The sequence below is a fragment of the Salmo salar genome, chromosome ssa11 (genome assembly GCF_905237065.1).
Source record: "Salmo salar chromosome ssa11, Ssal_v3.1, whole genome shotgun sequence".
In the NCBI taxonomy this organism is placed as follows: Eukaryota; Metazoa; Chordata; class Actinopteri; order Salmoniformes; family Salmonidae; genus Salmo; species Salmo salar.
The window spans coordinates 34,652,799-34,677,903 of NC_059452.1; the positions used below are offsets into that span (position 1 = coordinate 34,652,799).

Sequence of the window (25,105 nt, forward strand, 5' to 3'; positions counted from 1 at the left end):
CCCAACGAATTGAGGTTGTGCTGACGGCAAGTGGGGGAGTGCAACTCAATATTCGAAAGGTGTTCTTAATGTTTTGTCCGCTGTGCACACACACTGTACAGTACATATATCAATGCAGCCACATACACATTTTGAACTCTCACTCAAACGCAAGACAAGCACGCATTCACACACACACACACACACACACACACACTGTGGCCCATGGTAATCAGTGGCATGCTCTGACACTGACTCCCCCTGCAGCTGTGTTTACTGGCCTATGGTGTTTGTGTTGAGATGTCCAGAGGTGGCCTACTCTTCACAAACACACACATACACACTGTAACTCTGACTACTGTGCATTCATGTAAACACAACTCAGCAGCATCTGAGTTATATCATCCGAGCAGCACTCTGGTTTATTTTACTTCCAGTAATATCCCTAAATCTCAACGTCAGACAGCTGTCTGGGGCGATGGGAGATGGACGGGGGTTAAATGTGTTGTTTGTTTGACGTCCCGTGCAAAATAAACACAATAAAGCAATGTTCCGCACAGCTCACCTAGATCAGAGGCAGACATCGTGCCCTACACACAGACACACAGAGAGAAGTACACACACATATTAGAGGGACTCTTAGCCAGATGTTGTGCAAAGACACCCCAACAGTTATTATTGTTGTGTGTTCTGTCCCTTTCATTTACTGTATAACAAATAGATTTGGGGGTGATTTCCTGGACACATGGCCTACTCTTAGGCTAAAAAGCAGACTCAATGGTGTTGAGTCTATAAGCTTAACCAGTGTCCTGGATAACAGCCCCGGAGCTTCCTCACTACATAACACAATGTTTTGGTTTGTTTTTATGGTAATGGGAGCGGTTGTAAATTGAAACAGATATTTTATTGATGCATGCTTGCTTGGTATTTACTGTGACCCTACAGGAGCATTCACCTTCTGCTTTCTCCCTGTGTTAAAAACTGACTGTGAACTTAACATGGGGGTTACGTTTGATTAATAACCTCTATTGTGATGTTGATGTTGCCCGTCACGTTGCCAGGGCTTGCTCGTGTGTCGCTAGATTAGAGAAACCCATTAGATTTATCCCCACGCACGCTTAAGGGTGGGAAATCATTTCAGTTTTGTCCTTTCCCATACCTTAGCATTATGAGCTGTATAATTCTCCAATACCTTCCACCTCCCTGCCAGCATAAATCACTGTTGTTATTCCATTTTTCCAGCTACTTTATTTGACGGACTTGATGAACCCCATCTGTCAAGCGTCCGCACGCAGCAGCAGCCCATTACCTGAGAGATCCATCAATCACGTGTGTTGCCCAGGCGACAGCATGGCGGCCATCTTGAGGAAGAAGCAGGAAGTGCCTCAGGGGCCATAATTTGTCCCTAATTGGCCTTGTAGTGGAGGCGTGTGTGTCAGCCAGGTCATGTGTCCAAGCCTTTTCTCATACTCACTCACACTCTCACTGTGGCTCACCCCACTGGGCACAGACGTCAACTCAATGTCCAAATTCATTGAAATGACGTGGAAACAAGGTTGATTCAACCAGTGTGTGCCCAGTGGGATGCTTGGAACACAGCAAGTGTCATCCACATGTCTCTATGTGGTAATAAATCAGTTTAGTGCTGCCCTTAGAAGCTGTCCGCCGATCGGTGCTTCAGACACACACGTACACACACACACTCTTATGTAACGCTGTGCACCCAAACTAATGATTACTGACCACACATGGCTGTCAGTAGAATGATAATCAGACAGTGCTATCCATCTCTCTGGTCTCTGTTAATATCTCAGACTATCCTAAACAAGGACATGAATATGGGACTGCCATGGAAAATCTCCCTGCGAGACAGGACAAGTCCATAGATGCCAGGGAGACTACTCAGCTAATCATTATTATTCAGCAGAATCCCTCCATGCTGTTGGAGCTGCAAGACCAAAGTTGTGTTCATTAGGCACCGAACTTAAAGAAAATGTACTGAAACGGGGAGGGACTACCTGGCCTTGTCTAGTAAGAAATGCTGGGTGTTGCTGTGTTCTTTTATCGTTGTCGTAAATTGTTATTGTAATCATCTGTTTCATAATGGCTACCATGGGTATAAAGTCGACATTCTGTGCATGGAGAGGCTGCACAGCTAATCTCACCTTTGGTACAAATTTGTAGCGAATGTCATGTTTATACACTGCTCAAAAAAATAGAGGGAACACTTAAACAACACATCCTAGATCTGAATGAAAGAAATAATCTTATTAAATACTTTTTTCTTTACATAGTTGAATGTGCTGACAACAAATTCACACAAAAATAATCAATGGAAATCCAAGGTCTGGATTTGGAGTCACACTCAGAATTAAAGTGGAAAACCACACTACAGGCTGATCCAACTTTGATGTAATGTCCTTAAAACAAGTCAAAATGAGGCTCAGTAGTGTGTGTGGCCTCCACGTGCCTGTATGACCTCCCTACAACGCCTGGGCATGCTCCTGATGAGGTGGAGGATGGTCTCCTGAGGGATCTCCTCCCAGACCTGGACTAAAGCATCCGCCAACTCCTGGACAGTCTGTGGTGCAACGTGGCGTTGGTGGATGGAGCGAGACATGATGTCCCAGATGTGCTCAATTGGATTCAGGTCTGGGGAACGGGCGGGCCAGTCCATAGCATCAATGCCTTCCTCTTGCAGGAACTGCTGACACACTCCAGCCACATGAGGTCTAGCATTGTCTTGCATTAGGAGGAACCCAGGGCCAACCGCACCAGCATATGGTCTCACAAGGGGTCTGAGGATCTCATCTCGGTACCTAATGGCAGTCAGGCTACCTCTGGCGAGCACATGGAGGGCTGTGCGGCCCCCAAAGAAATGCCACCCCACACCATGACTGACCCACCGCCAAACCGGTCATGCTGGAGGATGTTGCAGGCAGCAGAACGTTCTCCACGGCGTCTCCAGACTCTGTCACGTCTGTCACGTGCTCAGTGTGAACCTGCTTTCATCTGTGAAGAGCACAGGGCGTCAGTGGCGAATTTGCCAATCTTGGTGTTCTCTGGCAAATGCCAAACGTCCTGCACGGTGTTGGGCTGTAAGCACAACCCCCACCTGTGGACGTCGGGCCCTCATACCACCCTCATGGAGTCTGTTTCTGACCGTTTGAGCAGACACATGCACATTTGTGGCATGCCGGAGGTCATTTTGCAGGGCTCTGGCAGTGCTCCTCCTGCTCCTCCTTGCACAAAGGCGGAGGTAGCGGTCCTGCTGCTGGGTTGTTGCCCTCCTACGGCCTCCTCCACATCTCCTGATGTACTGGCCTGTCTCCTGGTAGCGCCTCCATGCTCTGGACACTACGCTGACAGACACAGCAAACCTTCTTGCGACAGCTCGCATTGATGTGCCATCCTGGATGAGCTGCACTACCTGAGCCACTTGTGTGGGTTGTAGACTCCGTCTCATGCTACCACTAGAGTGAAAGCACAGCCAGCATTCAAAAGTGACCAAAACATCAGCCAGGAAGCATAGGAATTGAGAAGTGGTCTGTGGTTACCACCTGCAGAACCACTCCTTTATTGGGGGTGTCTTGCTAATTGCCTATAATTTCCACCTGTTGTCTATTTCATTTGCACAACAGCATGTGAAATGTATTGTCAATCAGTGTTGCTTCCTAAGTGGACAGTTTGATTTCACAGAAGTGTGATTGACTTGGAGTTACATTGTGTTGTTTAAGTGTTCCCTTTATTTTTTTTTGAGCAGTATAGATTTCCCCCTCTTTGTTGTGATTTCCCATAGCTATTCTCTACAGTGCATGATTTACCCTGTCCTAGTAGATACAGGTTCTGTCTAGCAAGGCCATGCTAAACAAGATAGCAGTGGGATAGTTGACATTTCTCATGAGGCATGCAGGTGAATGGTGTAGGTTAGGGTAAGGTTAAGGTTAGGCATGCTAGTGAGTGTAACACACACTAAGAGGATGTTGGCTCCACAGTCACACTCCTGTAGACTACTACACGGTCTACTGATCCAAGTTGTCTGTGTGATTCAAGACTGAGTTAGCCTGCTGAGCTAAAGTCTAAGAAGCATTGGGAGCTGAATCTTCAGGTCTCTGCATGGTTACTCATTGCAGGAGCCTATTTCGGCTTCGAGAACCACCTCTGTCACACTTGTAATTGGATCTGCAGAATCTTACTGGATTCCATTGATGACATGACAGCAATTAACTATAGGTGCATTCATGAATTAACTCTGGCTGTCTACTCCGATGTCAGAGCACTCTCGTCTAAGTGTGCCAGAGCACAGAATAATAACTGAGGAATTTATGAACGAGCAACACCCGTTGAATATGACCGGTGTCAGTAAACATCGGCAAAACAACTGAATTATATTGTTGCCAGCAACACAGTTAGTCACCAACGCTCTAGATAAAATGAACACTGCCTAACCAGCTCTGCTAGGGCGAGTAAAATGGTCAGAGTGGGGTGTTCTCTCATTTGTGTCTGGAAGTAGCTAGCAAGCTAGCCAACTTTAGCCAGTTAGCTTGGGTGCTGACAAAGCACTGAATTTACGAACGCCCAGAGCGCACACTGGCACCCCAGAGTGAATTTACGAACACACCCTATGTAATTGCAAAATGTATTTAAAAAAAAAAATGCATTTACAGTCAAGATCACACAGATAGGTCTGAGATAAGACTGCATTCCATTGGGATCATCTTTTGGCTTGGTTAGACTGTTTTGCTTTGTTATGGCTGCATAGCTACTGATGGTAGCTCAAGGTCACTGTCTGAAGGTTGTGTTCATTAGACACCAAACGGAAGAAAACAGATTGCAAAATGTGTTAAAACCCTTCCCGTTGTGTGCCCTAATGAACACACCCTTCATTTTTCAGCATTAGTAATAGATTAGAGCGCTGTGTGGTTCGTGCAGATAGCTCTCTGTAGGTTTGGATCAGGGTGAGGCCGTGTTGTTTCTTGATAACTCTGTCATGGAGATTGTTCATACTTCAGTCCTGGAAAGGACATGCGGGGGTGAAAGTGCTGTAGGAAATTACAGATTATCGTCCCTGCTTTGTCCTGACTTGTCAAATGTCACTGTGACATTGTGCTACATTTTCAAATCCTATGAGTGATAGGCTGTTTTCACAAAATGTTTTACTTTCAAAAGTACACATAGTAGTCACAGCAGCAGGAGATGCCTTAGGCCAGAAATAGGAGAGAAGCCCAGATGATTTCCCAGAGAGAGAGAGAGACATGAAGTGAATGAGCTATAGGTGTCTTGACTTGCAGATTAAGATAACGTTCAAGTCCCGGAGGTGTCAGACAGGCAGCACTGAGCTGCTGAGAGGAGAAAAGGGTTGAAGAGGGGAGACACTGGGTGTGTGATGAGGCCTATGGGGAGGAGGTGTGTGACGAGGCCTTTGGGGAGGAGGTGTGTGATGAGGCCTATGGGGAGGAGGTGTGTGATGAGGCCTATGGGGAGGAGGTGTGTGATGAGACCTATGGAGAGGAGGTGTGTGATGAGGCCTATGGGGAGGAGGTGTGTGATGAGGCCTTTGGGGAGGAGGTGTGTGACGAGGCCTATGGGGAGGAGGTGTGTGACGAGGCCTTTGGGGAGGAGGTGTGTGACGAGGCCTTTGGGGAGGAGGTGTGTGATGCGGCCTGTGATGAGGCCTTTGGGGAGGAGGTGTGTGATGAGGCCTTTGGGGAGGAGGTGTGTGTGATGAGGCCTTTGGGGAGAGACAGGCAGTCTGGGACTCATTGTCAGAGAGACGGATCACACATTTTACATTTTAGTCATTTAGCAGACGCTCTTATCCAGAGCGACTTACAGTAGTGAATGCATACATACATTTCATAGCATTTTTTTGTACTGGCCCCCCGTGGGAATTGACCCCACAACCCTGGCGTTGCACACACCATGCTCTACCAACTGAGCCACAGGGAAGACACATCACTCCCCATGTTCTTTTCTCCCATCACTTTTTTACTGGACATTGGTACAACCGCATGGCAAAAATAGGATACTTTCACTAATAGCCAAAGAGATCTCAACCCAACTGAACACTTATGGGACATTCTGGATCAGTGTCTGAGACAGCGTTTTACACCACCATCAACAAAACAACAAAATGAAGGAATTTTGGAAGAACCCTTTGAAGAAACCTTTTGGGTTCCAGGTAGAACCCTTTCCACAGAAGGTTCTACATGGAAGCCAAAAGGGTTATCCTATGGCGACAGCCGAAGAACCCTTTTGGAACTCTTTTTTTCTAAGAGTGCAGCCATGATCGGCAAGAAAATGGGCAACTGTGCATTTTTATACATGACCCTAAGCATGATGGGACGTTAATTGCTTAATTAACTCAGGAACCACATCTGTGTGAAAGCACCTGCTTTCAATATACTTTGTATCCCTCATTTACTCAAGTGTTTCCTTTATTTTGACAGATATGTACATAACCCAGTCCCCTAGTCTCTAATCATTTCAGACACACAGACTAAAATAGCAGATCATTCGATTCCTTATTTTTTTTTTTTTTTGTGGGGCTACTGAGCGATAGCACTCTCGATTGGACGCGCTGAGTGAAAAGGGGAGTGTTTACTACATTTTCAATGGAATGCAGCATAGGGGAGCGGGCCTCAGGTGTAGGCAGCATGCTGAAGCGATAACTGGATACACTCAGATATGAGAGAAGCTTTTTTTCTTCTTCTTTTAGGCGAGTTTATTTTTTGACAAGCTGATCCCTATTGGAGAACTATAACTGAAGGGTGGTTGTCGCTTGCGGGGTTGACATTATTTATTGACAGCGTTCTATTCTATCTGAAAAGGCTTGCGTGTGTAGGATATTCACAAAAGGACTGGGCCCTAAACAACTTGTTTCAATTCAGAGAGAGAGGGACAGGGCTACCTACCTGTCCTGTTGGTTGCTGGTAACGGCGTATCAAAAGGATATTATTTTCCCGGCTGCAAGTGGAACAGACGTTGACCCATGAAGAATACAGAAGAGTAGCCTAGTCTTCATGACATTTTATTTGCTTAGCATATCTATTTGTTCGTAATGCTCCACCAACTTGTAAGAGCTCGTTCCAAAAAAGTTGCTTAAATGGGAAAAACAATATTGATTTTGTGCGCATGTGAAAATTGACAGCATTAGGCTTAATCGCACATTCATGCCATTTTAAGAGCATATGCCTACTGTTCTTATATTAGCCTACCATTGCTAAATTGCCTGAAATGTAAACCAAATTTGTCAGATTGCAATCTTATTCTTGCCAGTAGCTTAGCCTATGCTTTCTGTACACTAATCTAGCAATCAGGAGTGTGCGATCACCTGCGCTATTGGGACCATTCCAATGATAAACCATTGTGTTTTCCAATGTTCTCCTCAGAAAAGTTATCGCTGAGAATAGGACATAATACAAATGTCATTTAATCCTGGCACGGCCAAACGCAGAGCGCAGTGTGTGTCCTGTGACATTGCACCTGAATGTCTACTTGGCGAGAGAGATGAGTTTTGCGTCCTCTTCCGAAAGAGATTCGTCGCGCCTTTCGCTGGAAGAACATGGAATAGAACTGCAAAGGATATATTTGGAACTCTTTGGATAGCCAAACGTTCTAAGCTTGAATGAAAGAGATCACAAGTGAATTCTCTGGTTACGGTATTTCAACAAAGTACAGGTAGACATCTCTCAAAGTATGGATTTCAACTCATTTTGAATTTCAATTCGGGAACGTTCTCTTGGACTCCACTGACTCCGGGATGCCCAACAAACCCATTGACTGTCCTGAAACTGCTTGGATCATGATGCAAGCGTAAAATTGCACCTGACATCGAATGCAACACAGCTGATCACATTTGACAAGGACCTACTATGTCAACATTACTAACCAGGTAAGATGCAGGGGTATGGTTATAAACGCAGGGGTATGGTTATAAACGCAGGGGTATGGTTATAAACGCAGTTTAAAATTTGATATAGCCTACAAGTTTATGACTGTACAAGTGTAGCCAATATGCTGAAGTAGCCTATGTTTATGCTGAAGTATATGTTTATGACGTTGTACATTAACAAAATATGACGTTGTACATACCTCTAAAGTTAATCCACACAGCCTAATTGTTATAGTGAATGAAAGGGGAGTATTTAGTGGCCCATATCAAGTGATTTTAAGTTGATTTAGTAACTTGTCAAGCTCTCACCTAGTCGATTATTACTGTAATCCGAGAGAGGGTGTGTGTGTGTGTGTGTGTGTGTGTGTGTGTGTGTGTGTGTGTGTGTGGTCTACACCAGTTGTTCCCAAACTTTTTATAGTCCCATACCCCTTCAAACATTCAACCTCCAGCTGCGTACCCCCTCTAGCACCAGGGTCTGCGTTCTCTCAAATGTTGTTTTTTACCATCATTGTAAGCCTGCCACACACACACACACACACACACTATACGATACATTTATTAAACATAAGAATGAGTGTGAATTTGTCACAACCCGGCTTGTGGGAAGTGACAAAGAGCTCTTATAGGATCAGGGCACAAATAATCAATAATTTTGCTCATTATTTAACCATCTTACATATAAAACCTTATTTGTTCATCTGTGAATAACTCACCACAGGTTAATGAGAAGGGTGTGCTTTAAAGGATGCACATAACTCTGCACTGTTGGGTTGTATTGGAGAGAGTCTGTCTTAAATCATTTTCCACACACAGTCTGTGCCTGTATTTAGTTTTCATGCTAGTGCGGGCCGAGAATCCACTCTCACATAGGTACGTGGTTGCAAAGGGCATCAGTGTCTTAACAACGCGATTTGCCAAGGCAGGATACTCTGAGCGCAGCCCAATCCAGAAATCTGGCAGTGGCTTCTGATTTAAATATCATTTTCACAGAACCGCTTGTTGCAGTTTTTATGAGGCTCTCTTGTTCAGATATCGGTAAGTGGACTGGAGGCAGGGCAGGAAAGGGATAACGAATCCAGTTGTTTGTGTCATTCGTGTCGGGAAAGTACCTGCGTAATTGCTCACCCAACTCACTCAGCTGCTTCACTATATCACATTTAACATTGTCCGTAAGCTTGAGTTCATTTGCACACAAAAAATCATACAACGATGGAATGACCTGTGTGTTGTCCTTGTTAATGCAGACAGAGAAGAGCTCCAACTTCTTAATCATAGCCTCAATTTTGTCCCGCACATTGAATATAGTGGAGAGTCCCTGTAATCCTAGATTCAGATCATTTAGGCGAGAAAAAACATCACCCAGATAGGCCAGTCGTGTGAGAAACTCGTCATCATGCAACCTGTCAGACAAGTGAAACTTATGGTCAGTAGAAACTTTAAGCTTGTCTCTCAATTCCCCCAAAATGTGTCAATACTTTGCCCCTTGATAACCAGCGCACTTCTGTATGTTGTAAAAGCATTACATGGTCACTGCCCATATCATTGCATAGTGCAGAAAATACAAGAGAGTTCAGGGGCCTTGCTTTAACAAAGTTAACCATTTTCACTGTAGTGTCCAAAACGTCTTTCAAGCTGTCAGGCATTCCCTTGGCAGCAAGAGCCTCTTGGTGGATGCTGCAGTGTACCCAAGTGGCATCGGGAGCAAATGCTTGCACGCGCATTACTACTCCACTATGTCTCCCTGTCATGGCTTTTGCGCCATCAGTACAGACACCAACATGAGCAGCAGCTACGTTTGGCTACATTGTGGAATTCCCACGAGAGCGTAACGGTTAATGTGATTGGATGTTAATTATTTGACTAGGCTACCTGTATTTGACATTGTTGTTATTTTGCTGAACACTAGATGGTTTCATTTTATTTTTGCAGTGAAACGAGGCTACTCGGGTGAGAAAAAAACCTCACCCAAACGTATAGCCCAGATGGAAAATATAAATGGACTGTTTGAAAATGTGAATAACATTTTTATTTGGCGAACACATGACGGCATTGCGCGTACCCCAGTTTGGGAATACCTGGTCTACACCAAGGGATGGTCGGTGATAAATTCCAGTGGCAGTTTGTCTCCTGTGTGACTGTGTAGCCTACTATATATATATATATATATATATATATATATATATAATGGCGTTAGGGTATTAAAGCATCCATATCTGATTTATCCAATTTAACTATGAAGGTGCTGTGTGATTTGTATATGAGTATATTAAGATTATTTCGAGAACACATGATCTTTTCAACGATAAACAACTGTAGGATTACCTGTGATGTACAGCCCACTGTACATGCTGTCCTTGAATGGCAGTTGGCTAACACTTCAAAAATGCTATTATTAGGTCTAGTGACTGTACACATTGTTATGGTAAACATGGGAAAGTTTGGTCTTGAACACCCTGACAAACACATATTCTGTGTGTACGTACTTTTGTTTGCTGTGTGTGTGGGTGTGTGTAACAGTCCCTATCAGAATATGATGCAGATACAAATTGGCATACTTATCAAGAGTGGAGTGAAGTAGCCTTACTAGTCTGAGGTAACCCCCATCCATGAGAGACTGCAGCAGCGTGGCTTGTATAGAAGCCCCTGGCTGTGCATTCCTCTCATCCGTCTCCATTTCCTTTATCTCCAAATGTCAGAGGCTATAAATATCCAGCTTCATACGTATCCCATCATGGCTGTTCTACAGAACCGCCCCACTAGAATAAGGGCAGTCTTATTTACATTTACATTTAAGTCATTTAGCAGACGCTCTTATCCAGAGCGACTTACAAAATGGTGCATTCACCTTATGATATCCAGTGGAACAACCACTTTACAATAGTGCATCTAAATCTTTTAAGGGGGGGGGGGGGGTTAGAAGGATTACTTTATCCTATCCTAGGTATTCCTTAAAGAGGTGGGGTTTCAGGTGTCTCCGGAAGGTGGTGATTGACTCCGCTGTCCTGGCGTCGTGAGGGAGCTTGTTCCACCATTGAGGTGCCAGAGCAGCGAACAGTTTTGACTGGGCTGAGCGGGAACTGTGCTTCCTCAGAGGTAGGGGGGCCAGCAGGCCAGTGGTGGATGAACGCAGTGCCCTTGTTTGGGTGTAGGGCCTGATCAGAGCCTGAAGGTATGGAGGTGCCGTTCCCTTCACAGCTCCGTAGGCAATCACCATGGTCTTGTAGCGGATGCGAGCTTTAACTGGAAGCCAGTGGAGAGAGCGGAGGAGCGGGGTGACGTGAGAGAACTTGGGAAGGTTGAACACCAGACGGGCTGCGGCGTTCTGGATGAGTTGTAGGGGTTTAATGGCACAGGCAGGGAGCCCAGCCAACAGCGAGTTGCAGTAATCCAGACGGGAGATGACAAGTGCCTGGATTAGGACCTGCGCCGCTTCCTGTGTGAGGCAGGGTCGTACTCTGTGAATGTTGTAGAGCATGAACCTACAGGATCGGGTCACCGCCTTGATGTTAGTGGAGAACGACAGGGTGTTGTCCAGGATCACGCCAAGGTTCTTAGCACTCTGGGAGGAGGACACAAGGGAGTTGTCAACCGTGATGGCGAGATCATGGAACGGGCAGTCCTTCCCCGGGAGGAAGAGCAGCTCCGTCTTGCCGAGGTTCAGCTTGAGCTGGTGATCCGTCATCCACACTGATATGTCTGACAGACATGCAGAGATGCGATTCACAGCCTGGTTATCAGAAGGGGGAAAGGAGAAGATTAATTGTGTGTCGTCTGCATAGCAATGATAGGAGAGACCATGTGAGGATATGACAGAGCCAAGTGACTTGGTGTATAGCGAGAATAGGAGAGGGCCTAGAACAGAGCCCTGGGGGACACCAGTGGTGAGAGCGCATGGTGCGGAGACAGATTCTCGCCACGCCACCTGGTAGGAGCGACCTGTCAGGTAGGACACAATCCAAGCGTGGGCCGCGCCGGAGATGCCCAACTCGGAGAGGGTGGAGAGGAGGATCTGATGGTTCACAGTATCAAAGGCAGCAGATAGGTCTAGAAGGATGAGAGCAGAGGAGAGAGAGTTAGCTTTAGCAGTGCGGAGAGCCTCCGTGACACAGAGAAGAGTCTCAGTTGAATGCCCAGTCTTGAAACCTGACTGATTAGGATCAAGAAGGTCATTCTGAGAGAGATAGCAGGAGAGCTGGCCAAGGACGGCACGTTCAAGAGTTTTGGAGAGAAAAGAAAGAAGGGATACTGGTCTGTAGTTGTTGACATCGGAGGGATCGAGTGTAGGTTTTTTCAGAAGGGGTGCAACTCTCGCTCTCTTGAAGACGGAAGGGACGTAGCCAGCGGTCAAGGATGAGTTGATGAGCGAGGTGAGGAAGGGGAGAAGGTCTCCGGAAATGGTCTGGAGAAGAGAGGAGGGGATAGGGTCAAGTGGGCAGGTTGTTGGGCGGCCGGCCGTCACAAGACGCGAGATTTCATCTGGAGAGAGAGGGGAGAAAGAGGTCAAAGCACAGGGTAGGGCAGTGTGAGCAGGACCAGCGGTGTCGTTTGACTTAGCAAACGAGGATCGGATATCGTCAACCTTCTTTTCAAAATGGTTGACGAAGTCATCCGCAGAGAGGGAGGAGGGGGGGAGGGGAAGGAGGATTCAGGAGGGAGGAGAAGGTAGCAAAGAGCTTCCTAGGGTTAGAGGCAGATGCTTGGAATTTAGAGTGGTAGAAAGTGGCTTTAGCAGCAGAGACAGAAGAGGAGAATGTAGAGAGGAGTGAGTGAAAGGATGCCAGGTCCGCAGGGGAGGCGAGTTTTCCTCCATTTCCGCTCGGCTGCCCGGAGCCTTGTTCTGTGAGCTCGTAGTGAGTCGTCGAGCCACGGAGCAGGAGGGGAGGACCGAGCCGGCCTGGAGGATAGGGGACAGAGAAAATCAAAGGATGCAGAAAGGGAGGAGAGGAGGGTTGAGGAGGCAGAATCAGGAGATAGGTTGGAGAAGGTTTGAGCAGAGGGAAGAGATGATAGGATGGAAGAGGAGAGAGTAGCGGGAGAGAGAGAGCGAAGGTTGGGACGGCGCAATACCATCCGAGTAGGGGCAGAGTGAGAAGTGTTGGATGAGAGCAAGAGGGAAAAGGATACAAGGTAGTGGTCGGAGATTTGGAGGGGAGTTGCAATGAGATTAGTGGAAGAACAGCATCTAGTAAAGATGAGGTCAAGCGTATTGCCTGCCTTGTGAGTAGGGGGGGAAGGTGAGAGGGTGAGGTCAAAAGAGGAGAGGAGTGGAAAGAAGGAGGCAGAGAGGAATGAGTCAAAGGTAGACGTGGGGAGGTTAAAGTCACCCAGAACTGTGAGAGGTGAGCCATCCTCAGGAAAGGAACTTATCAAGGCGTCAAGCTCATTGATGAACTCTCCAAGGGAACCTGGAGGGCGATAAATGATAAGGATGTTAAGCTTGAAAGGGCTGGTAACTGTGACAGCATGGAATTCAAATGAGGAGATAGACAGATGGGTCAGGGGAGAAAGAGAGAATGTCCACTTGGGAGAGATGAGGATTCCAGTGCCACCACCTCGCTGGCTCGATGCTCTAGGGGTATGCGAGAAAACGTGGGCAGACGAAGAGAGAGCAGTAGGAGTAGCAGTGTTATCTGTGGTAATCCATGTTTCCGTCAGCGCCAGGAAGTCTAGGGACTGGAGGGTAGCATAGGCTGAGATGAACTCAGCCTTGTTGGCTGCAGACCGGCAGTTCCAGAGGCTGCTGGAGACCTGGAACTCCACGTGGGTCGTGCGCGCTGGGACCACCAGGTTAGAGTGGCAGCGGCCACGCGGTGTGAAGCGTTTGTATGGCCTGTGCAGAGAGGAGAGAACAGGGATAGACAGACACATAGTTGACAAGCTACAGAAGTGTTGTTTCTTGTATTATTGTCTCCTGTGTCTTTAGAGAACTGTTTCACTTTGATATCCTTTTTCTTCTGTCCTGATTTTCACTTTCTTTTCTTCTGTTAACTAGATATTCTTTGTTGTTCTTCGTTAGCTAGCTAGCTTCTTCCAAAAGAGTCCCTAGCAACTGCTTAGCAACTGGTAAACAATTCAGCTTGCTAAGATAACTACAATTTTATGAAAAATAGTTATTTTTCAAAAGCCTATCTTCTTTGTTTGTTGCTTGTTTTTTCTCCTATTCCGTCTTGCAGTTTTCTTTTGCTTTTTTCCGATGTACTTCACTCTAAAAACCATGTAAATTTCAATATTTGTAGGAGCTCATTTTTCAGCTGCTGCTGCTCAAATTGGAGTTCCGGAACTTATATTATCTTAATTATCTTAACTTATATTATCTTATTATATTAACTTATCTTATCATGGCTGTTCTACAGAACCGCCCCACTAGAATAAGGGCAGTCTTATCATGGCTGTTCTACAGAACCGCCCCACTAGAATAAGGGCAGTCTTATCATGGCTGTTCTACAGAACCGCCCCACTAGAATAAGGGCAGTCTTATCATGGCTGTTCTACAGAACCGCCCAACTAGAATAAGGGAAGTCTTATCATGGCTGTTCTACAGAACCGCCCCACTAGAATAAGGGCAGTCTTATCATGGCTGTTCTACAGAACCGCCCCACTAGAATAAGGGCAGTCTTATCATGGCTGTTCTACAGAACCGCCCCACTAGAATAAGGGCAGTCTTATCATGGCTGTTCTACAGAACCGCCCAACTAGAATAAGCGAAGTCTTATCATGGCTGTTCTACAAAACCGCCCCACTAGAATAAGGGCAGTCTTATCATGGCTGTTCTACAGAACCGCCCCACTAGAATAAGGGCAGTCTTATCATGGCTGTTCTACAGAACCGCCCCACTAGAATAAGGGCAGTCTTATCATGGCTGTTCTACAGAACCGCCCCACTAGAATAAGGGCAGTCTTATCATGGCTGTTCTACAGAACCGCCCCACTAGAATAAGGGCAGTCTTATCATGGCTGTTCTACAGAACCGCCCCACTAGAATAAGGGCAGTCTTATCATGGCTGTTCTACAGAACCGCCCCACTAGAATAAGGGCAGTCTTATCATGGCTGTTCTACAGAACCGCCCCACTAGAATAAGGGCAGTCTTATCATGGCTGTTCTACAGAACCGCCCCACTAGAATAAGGGCAGTATTATCATGGCTGTTCTACAGAACCGCCCCACTAGAATAAGGGCAGTCTTATCATGGCTGTTCTACAGAACCGCCCCACTAGAATAAGGGCAGTCTTATCATGGCTGTTCTACAGAACCGCCCCACTAGAATAAGGGCAGTCTTATCATGGCTGTTCTACAGAACCGCCCCACTAGAATAAGGGCAGTCTTATCATGGCTGTTCTACAGAACCGCCCCACTAGAATAAGGGCAGTCTTATCATGGCTGTTCTACTGAACCGCCCCACTAGAATAAGGGCAGTCTTATCATGGCTGTTCTACAGAACCGCCCCACTAGAATAAGGGCAGTCTTATCATGGCTGTTCTACAGAACCACCCCACTAGAATAAGGGGAGTCTCATGGCTGTTGGAATAAGGGGACTGGATTGTGCCTCAATACTCAATCCCTAATAGGAGATGAGGTGTTTTATTTTCCTGAAGAGTTGAAGTATCATCTACAGTTCCTAGATATTGTATGTCATTCACAATATATTCCTGGGGGGAAATGAGAATCAGAACATCTGGGTGGGCTTTGGGATTTTAGACCTGCTAATGAAGCACTTTTTGACTAATCAAATGCAGTTTTTATATTAGAAGCACAAATAAAATAGCGAGTCTTCTCGACTTAATGGACGACATGAGCTTCCTCAGGATCAACCTGTGATGTTTCATGTACTGGTCTGTAGTCTGTCAAATTGGCTAATGTGAGATTAGGTTGAATGTTCGGGACATGAGAGGGATAACAGAGTCTTTCTCTCAGATCCGTCTCTTGAGGAATGTATGTATGGGAGCGAGACAGCTCAATGTACTATGGCACGCTGCTCACATCCCTCCGGAATGAGTTCCCTAATTAAAGCGACAGCTTAAGAATGTCGATGTCGTCACTCAAGAGATCTCTTCCCCCGGGGGTGGAATTTCGATCGCTTGGCAATGGGCATGTATGTTTATGCATGAGGCAGTGTGTAATCGATAGTTTAATGAAGGTCATGGATAAGCAGGTCTGATCCTTTATGGTGTAAAGAAGGTTCGGATCAACGTTCGCGTGTTTGAAACCTGAAGACGTGGGTCTGCTCTCCAAGCTCAGGGGCTCCGCGCAGGAGACCCGGATAAAGCCATCGGCACACTGGGATTTTGTGTCAGAATTTCAGATGAATCAAATGTTCTTTCAATGGGAGTCATCCCGTGCCGGATCAATGAAACTGGATGATTGTCTAACAAAAAAACGCACAAACTTTCTGTCTTTTGGCTGATTAAACTCCTCCGAAAATATTTGACTTGTGTTGCACTTTTGACAGTTTCATCGTTGTTCATGAGTCTGTGTGGCTGTAGCCTTAGATCTCTGGTCGGTCACACTGTGATATAGCCTCTTCTGTTTTGAACTGTTCACACTAAGCAGAGCCATGCCGAGCTGTACTGTGCTGGCCTGGTTATGTACCCACCATAGTTGCTGGAAGTGAAACCTCGCTGGAAATAACAACAATGTGAAAAGAACATACGGTATCTGAGCCAGCACAGTGGACTGTCAGTTTGGGTCAGCACAACTACCGTAATTTCCGGACTATAAACCGCAACTTTTTTCCCACGCTTTGATCCTCGCGGCTTAAACAATGACGCGGCTAATATATGGATTTTTCCCCTTTTCAATTTTTTTTTCTAAAAAAAAACACATTCTGTGACGTGCTCAGTTTTTTGGCGGCATGAAGCTTTCATTAGACCAATGAAATTGCCGAACGGGTTAAGGTCAAACAACTTTTTTGTTTACTGTTTAGATTAAATCGAGCGCTCTCAAACTTCCCATCATTTTGATTACGGTAGTCATTTTGTCACCCTCATCATGGCAAAGACACAGAGAAATGCATATGATGCAGCTTTCAAGTTGAAGGCGATTGATCTGGCTGTTGGAAAAGGAAATAGAGCTGCTGCACGGGAGCTTGGTCTTAATGAGTCATAAGACGTTGGAAACAGCAGCGTGAGGAATTGACTCAGTGCAAAAAGACAACTAAAGCTTACTGCTAATTTTGTATTTTTTGTTACAAGCTGTGTTTCGTTAAAGCCTGTGTAAAGTTCATTTGTTTCAATGTACCGGTCTTATTTATGTTCAAAATAATATATTTTTTTTTAATTCAGTGGGTGCGGCTTATATTCAGGTGCGCTCAATAGTCCGGAAATTACGGTATACCTTGCGTGCGGTTGGGATATAGTAATGATTAAAATAATGTGGCTGGATCCTCATTGAGTGACATTGGAGTGTCGCAAAGTACACTGTCAGATAAGACTTTACAGGTCAATAGTCACGTCAAGAATGCTATGACTATGATAGTTCAGTTGTGTTTGTCTAATATTAATATCACCTTGCACTTTCTCCCCCCAATCGCATGTTTATGTGTTGGCTGGTATTCCACTGTACTCTGGTCCCAGATCTGTTTGTGCTGTCTCTCAACTTCTATCATCGTATGATTTGGCATGAATGACCACACAGATGTAGGATCTTCATTTTACCAATCTGTCGCAGGAGAACTTTCCTGCAAGGAAATGTAAAACTTGTGTATTTGAGGCTTAAAAAGACTACTGATGTTTCATCATTTCCTCTATGAAATGTCAGACTTGATTTTACATGATGAAAAATGTATCAGCCCCTACAAAAATGGCCATTAATTATAATTCACATTTCCTGTTGCTGCAGGATTATTTTCCTGCTGTAGCAGACTGGTTAAAATTAAGATCCTACAACATTAGGAGTTAGCTATACAGCACAAACAGACCTGGGACTCTCCAATGTCTCTAGCCACTTTAATAGTAAAACATTGGATGTAATAATTGTATCACTAGTCACTTTAAACAATGCCATTTATATAATGTTTACCCTACATTACTCATCTCATATGTATATACTGTACTCTACTATCTACTGCATCTTGCTGATGCTGCACGGCCATCACTCATCCATATATTATTATGTACATATTCGTATTCATTCCTTTACACTTGTGTGTACAAGGTAGTTGTTGTGGAATTGGTAGATTACTTGTTAGATATTACTGCATGGTCGGAACTAGAAGCACAAGCATTTCGCTACACTCGCATTAACATCTGATAACCATGTGTATGTGACAAATAAAATTTGATTTGACCAGACTAATTCCACAGTGAAAACCAAGTGTATAAAAATGTGTGTATTTTCAATTCTCAGTGGAGGAAGTATTGGTGGAAAAATGGAGGTGTTCTAATGTGTTTGGCAGTGACCTAAAAGGAGATCAGGTCAGGAGATCAGGTCATGTTCATTAGGCACCAAACGGAACAAAACAGACCGAAACAGGCAGGGGCTACCTGGACTTCACAAAGAAATGCACATTTTCATTTGGCATTGCAAAACATTTTATAAAATGTTCAGTTGCTTGCCCTACTGAACACGACCCAGGTGTTATTCACCATGTCAGTAGTTCCTAATGTTGGAGCTGGCTGAGGAAGAGCATGACCGTAGATGGCCAGCCAGACCGGATCAGACGGATGGTCTGTCTCAGTAAAAAAGATAAGCTCATAATCCAAGAGGTATGACAATGTCAAGAGATTTCGTCTGTTCGTCCTGAGAAGCAGAACGCTGGTGCAGCCAGTCAGGCAGTAGAGGAACAGAGGAGAATCTTTGAGTTCTAGGAGCAATGGTCAGAGACCCCAAGACACAACCAAGGTGTGGGATTAATTTAAACAGCAACCTCTGTCCTTAGAATAGCATCACATTAAACATAATGCATGTGGTCAATTTTCAGCACTGCTTTTCAAAGTGACGGTCTTAAACTCCTTATGTTGCTTAAAGGGGCATTACACAAAGTCAAAGTTTGTCAAAAGCCATGTCCCACGCCATCAGTTGTGTTGATCCAGTTTCCTGCCTCAACTGAAACAAATTCATTATATGGTGCTCATTTTTGTCATTCATTTTGGATTGATGTATACCCATGGATCGACCATTTCAGTGTTTCATACTCGTGCAATGATGAATTGTTGCCTCATTGATTGGAGTAATCCCTGACCAGGATCCTTGCCTGACCGTGAGTGTCTCATTGTTCCCGCCCATTAATAGTCTGTTCAGATTTGGGGTTCAAAGGTCATGTTTTTTAGTCTTTTCAACTCTATTTACTGAAGTACCTAATCTATATGCGTCCTCCAGGCCTTAAAGGCAAGCTCTGGAACACTGGCCACTAGTAAGTCTATTTTTTAAACCTCCCGGTCTGCGCTGGATGTGTCTGTGTAGTTCATACATGCATAATATATTAGCAGAATTACTGTCTTAACTCAATTAGCTGCGAAACCCCTAGTTTGAAAGTGACTGTTTGCTGAAAGCTGTGGCACTATTTACCCTACATTTTCCCCCATGTGGGCCAGCCTCCTAGCAATTCAAGTTCCAGCCAATGAGCTTTAGCCCATTTGCCATTTGAGTGACAGCTAGCAAGATGTACACATAGCAAAGCATAAGAGAGCGCAATGATGTGGTGCACATATCTGTACATATGTGACTTAGTACGCAATTTTCGGGAACCACTTTTGGCTCGTGAGTGCTACTTTCAGAACTACTAGCTGAAAACTGCAAAAAGTACCAGAATCTCTTTTTAAACCAGTGTTCACCAAATAGTGGGTCACATCTAAGTCCCTGTGGTCATGGGGGACTGGCTAGAAACACTGTCTTTTGTTCACTTGGTGGATCATTCAAAAGCTGCAGATGACTCTGACGTATTCAGTTAATTTCATGGTGCTCTTTTGTAAAAAAAACAACTTAAAAAGCTGATGCAAAATTAACTGAATATATCATTGTTGCAGTCATAGGGTGTAGCTGTAATTTTTGTTTTCTTTACCCAGTTTTATTGTTATGTTTACCCAGAAAAGCACCCCGTTCCAATAGAAACCTTTTGGTAGCTCCGGCACAGCTGCATACATTCAAGAGTATAGTTGGGTCATAGCACAAAATAGTTTAGGCCAGTATTCAATTTAATTGCGCTTGTAGGCAACGCGGCAATGTTAACGTGTTGGCGGAGATCAAATTAATGGTAAACACAGCAGATATCAGCTCAATTGGAAATTCCCTTTAAATGTCAAGTGTCATATAGGGAGGTTTCAGATTTAATCCCGGCCTTAGGAACCACCAGGCCTGACCAGTGTTTTACAGAAACCCGTTAGTTTAGGAACCCATGCCCTGCGCATTTTAGTTCTAGACCAGCAATAACACATCTGATTCAACTAGGGAATCTAATCACTAGGCCCTTGCCTTGATTAGTTGAATCAGGTGTGTTCGTTCTGGGCTGGAACAAAAATGTCCAGTCCTGGGGTCCCTGAAGATGTGTTGTTCAACTACACTGAACAGAAATATAAACGCAACATGTAAAGTGTTGGTCCCATGTTTCATGCACTGAAAAAAACATTCCCAGAAATGTTCCATACGCACAAAAAGCTTTTTTTCTCTTAAAATGTTTGCTGATTGAACAGAATGATCATTACACAGGTGCACGCTGTGCTGGGGAGGCCACTTTAACCTCCCTGGGCGAGGTGGGACGCTTGTGTTCCACCTAGTCAACAGCCAGTGGAATCGCGTGGCGCGAAATACAAATACCTCAAAAATGCTATAACTTCAATTTCTCAAACATATGACTATTTTACACCATTTTAAAGACAAGACTCTCGTTAATCTAACCACATTGTCCGATTTCAAAAAGGCTTTACAGCGAAAGCAAAACATTAGATTATGTCAGGAGAGTACCCTGCCAAAAATAATCACACAGCCATTTTCAAAGCAAGCATATATGTCACAAAAACCAAAACCACAGCTAAATGCAGCACTAACCTTTGATCTTCATCAGATGACACTCCTAGGACATTATGTTATACAATACATGCATGTTTTGTTCAATCAAGTTCATATTTATATCAAAAACCAGCTGTTCTTCGTCAGAATGCACTCCCAGGACTTCTACTTCAACAACAAATGTTGCTTTGGTTCCAAATAATCCATAGTTATATCCAAATACCTCCGTTTTGTTCGTGCGTTCAGGTCACTATCCGAAGGGTGACGCGCGAGCGCATTTCGTGACAAAAAAATTCTAAATATTCCATTACTGTACTTCGAAGCATGTCAAACGCTGTTTAAAATACATTTTTATGCTATTTTTCTCAAAAAATAGCGATAATATTCCAACCGGGCGACTTGTATTCATTCAAAGGCTGAAAGAAAAAAGAATTCTTGAGAATTCTCATGAACGCGCATCTCCAGTGTCACTGTCCCCAGGCTGACCACTCACAAATTCTCCTGCTGTTCTTCGCCCAGAGACAGCAGACACCCCATTACACTTTCTGGCGCCTTCTGAGAGCCAATGGAAGCCTTAGAAAATGTCACATTACAGCAGAGATGCTGTATTTTTGATAGAGATGCAACTGAAGGACAACAAATTGTCAGATAGGGCACTTCCTGTATGGAATCTTCTCAGGTTTTGGCCTGCCATATGAGTTCTGTTATACTCACAGACACCATTCAAACAGTTTTAGCAACTTTAGAGTGTTTTCTATCCAAATCTACTAATTATATGCATATTCTCGTTTCTGGGCAAGAGTAGTAACCAGTTTAAATTGGGTACGTTTTTTTTATCCGGCCGTGCAAATACTGCCCCCTAGCCCCAACAGGTCACTTTAAAATGTTCAGTTTTGTCTCGCAACACAATGCCACAGATGTTTTGAGGGAGTGTGCAATTGGCACGCTGACTGCAGGAATGTCCACCAGAGCTGTTGCCAGAGAATTGAATGTTAATTTCTCTACCATAAGCTGCCTCCAACATATATTTTTTGATAATTTGGCAGTACGTCCAACCGGCTTCACAATTGCAGACCACGTGTAACCACGGTGCTGAGGAGTATTTCTGTCTGTAAAAATTCTCTTGTGGGGAAAAAACTCATTCTGATTGGCTGGGTCTGGCTCCCCATTGGGCGGGCCTATCCCCTGCGAAGTTGTATGAAATCCATAGATTAGGGCCTAATGAATTTATTTAAATTGACTGATTTCCTTATATGAACTATAACTCAGTAAAATCTTTGAAATTGTTGCATGTTAGGTTTTATATTTTTGTTAAGTATTGATTCCGCTGCCGGACAATTTATTTTCTTCAGCAGATGGTCGGGGGGCCAGAACATACAGTAATTGCAAATAATTTGCCAAACAGATATAATATTTTGACGAAAACATAATTTCAAACCTTGCTTACATTTGTATACGATCACGTGTCTTTATATTATGCGTGGGAATACTTTCTAAATTAAATTCACTTGGAGTTGATATCCTGGTGTTTTTAGTCTTTCAAATCAAACTTTATTTGTCACATGCGCCAAATACAACAAGTGTAGACCTTACTGTGAAATGCTTACTTACAAGCCCTTAACCAACAGTGCAGTTCAAGAAGAGTTAAGAAAATATTACCAAATAAACTAAAGTAAAAAAGAATACAAAGTAACACAATAACGAGGCTATGTACTGGTACCAAGTCAGTGTGCAGGGGTACAGGTAAGTAAATTGTACATGTAGGTAGGGGTGAAGGGACTATGCATAGATAACAAACAGCGAGTAGCAGCAGTGTACAAAACAAATGGGGGGGGGGGGGTCAATGTAAATAGTCCAGTGGCCATTTGATTAATTGTTCAGTAGTCTTATAGCTTGGGGGTAGAAGCTGTTAATAAGGAGCCTTTTGGTCCTAGACTTGCCGCTCTGTTTCCGCTTGCCGTGCGGTAGCAGAGAAAACAGTCTGACTTTGGTGACTGGAGTCTCTCACAATTTCATGTCCAACAATGTAAATAAAAATATATTTTTAGTGTGAATCCATCTTACACAAAGTTGGGACCACTGGGAGCCAGAGGCAGGTGGCCCCCATAGCAGCCATGTCGTCTCTGTCCCTGTGACATGGTGCACACTGCGTTAGAGGGCCAAAGGGCACATTCTAACCTGCAATACACTCTAGTAATCAGTGCACAGTTATGGCAGTAATCTCACTTCAAGATAACAGCATAAAAATGACCAGAGAGCGAGAGCTGTGTTTTCTGGAGTGAATTAAAACAAGGCTGTGTGAGGTCAACCATATTACAGCTGAACCAAAATATGGGGAGAAATGTAGGGTGGTGGGTGGGGATGCCGGGTTTTTGGTCCTTTTTTAATGAGGGTTCTGAACTCTCTTCTCTCTTTGTACTCGTGCCAGACAGGTGGGTGGAACAGTTTCAGCCTATGTGTGAGATTAGCAAATGTAATTAAATAATGGCAATGGTGGCCTGGCTGGACTAGTGGCACTGCCACAGCCTCGGCATACAGATCTACGGTGTCAGGATGGGTTGGATTCCGGCCTACTGACCTTTCACACAACCTTTTTTCTATCTTTCCCTACTGTCATCCTCCCTCTCTCTCTTCAGTAAAATACCTTTAAAAATATATACATATATAAGAAAGAACAGTAATGTTGTGACGACGGGTTACATCCATTATATGTAGATGCTTGGTGAAAAGGTCTGCTTAAATAAACCCAAATGCCTGCACACTAACACTACAGATGCAGTGATGCACTGCTTCCACATCACCTCCAGTATTCATGGGTCGCTAACATCATAAAGTACTACGGTCCTATAGCAAATAAATAACCTTGGTTAAAAACAACATTTATAGGCCATTTAGTGTATTAAACTGAATAATGCAATATATATATTTCATGAAAAGAGACACATAGAAGATGCCGCCTGAATAGTTGGATACTTGACTATGGTTTCATATGAGTCACAGGTTTAATGGAGATAGTGTGGAATACCCATCACCATGAAGGCACCACCAACTGCTTTCTCACACTATCTTTGGCACTGACTTTGTGTGTGTGTGTGTGTGTGTACACCCATGTGGATGGGTAATGGGTATGTTTTCCCAATGCCATAGAAAGGCTAATTCAGTCAAAATAAACAACTTGTCTCGTAATGATTAAAGCCATTTCCCCCTGCCTGCCCCTGAGCCCTGCTCTAATGTGCTACCATTGGCTTAATGAGACGCAGGAGGAGCTGTTGTTGACCTCCAGCAGGGCCTCTGTGATTAGGGGGCCAACAGTGGCCAGACAGGCTCCCTGCGACCTGGGGAAAATGGAGTAGGCATAAAAGGTCCAGCATGTAGTTTTGGGTACGGCTCAGTATATTCTGAATGATTTGCGGTACATTCGATCTTGTATCCGGCCTACTGCTACACTTCCCCTCCGTAAGTTTGGTTTTTGCTTCTTTTTCCTCTATCCCCAGCCCAGCTACCCCCAGTCTCTCCTAGACCCAGTCTCTCCTAACCCAGCTACCCCCAGTCTCTCCTAACCCAGCTATCCCCAGCCCAGCTACCCCCAGTCTCTCCTAGACCCAGTCTCTCCTAACCCAGCTACCCCCAGCCCAGCTACCCCCAGTCTCTCCTAGACCCAGTCTCTCCTAGACCCAGTCTCTCCTAGAACCAGTCTCTCCTAGCCCCAGCCCAGCTAACCCCAGTCTCTCCTAGCCCCAGCCCAGCTAACCCCAGTCTCTCCTTCCCCTAGTCCCAACTACCCCCAGTGTCCCCTAACCCAGCTATCCCCAGCCTCACCTAGCCCTAACCTAGTTTTCCCTTAGCCCTGGTCTAGTTTTCCCCCAACCTTCACCAGCCCTGACTCCCCAAGTCTTCCCCCGGTCTATCCTAGCCACAGCCCAGCATCCTGCAACCTCCCTAAGTCTCAACCCAGATTCCCCCACCTTTCCCCAGCCTTCCATTGCACCAACTCAGTGTCTCCCAGCCCAGATTCCCCCAAATTCCATCCCATGTTCCCTCAGCCTTCCTTAGCTCCAGGCCAGCACCAGCTTCCCCAGGCTGCACTAGCTCTAGGCCAGCACCAGCAACACCAGGCTGCACTAGCTCCAGCCCAGTGCCAGACTTCCCCAGGCTTCCTAGCTCCAGCCCAGTGCCAGATTCCCCCAGACTTCTCTAGCTCCAGCCAAGTGCCAGACTTCCCCCAGACTTCTCTAGCTCCAGCCAAGTGCCAGACTTCCCCTGGACGTCCCTAGCTCCAGCCAAGTGCCAG

The 25,105-nt window shown here is 44.9% G+C and overlaps 1 protein-coding gene across 1 annotated transcript in view; it reads left to right on the forward strand.

Moving 5' to 3' along the window:
• The first annotated feature begins 6,503 nt into the window (after nucleotides 1-6,503).
• The window catches only part of LOC106562727 (ADAMTS-like protein 5), a 58,733-nt gene continuing 40,131 nt past the window's right edge, over nucleotides 6,504-25,105 (forward strand). Inside the window, 1 exon segment of the mRNA XM_045689423.1 lies at nucleotides 6,504-7,873. Coding sequence (XP_045545379.1) covers nucleotides 7,854-7,873 — 20 coding nt within the window. The 5' untranslated portion in view covers nucleotides 6,504-7,853.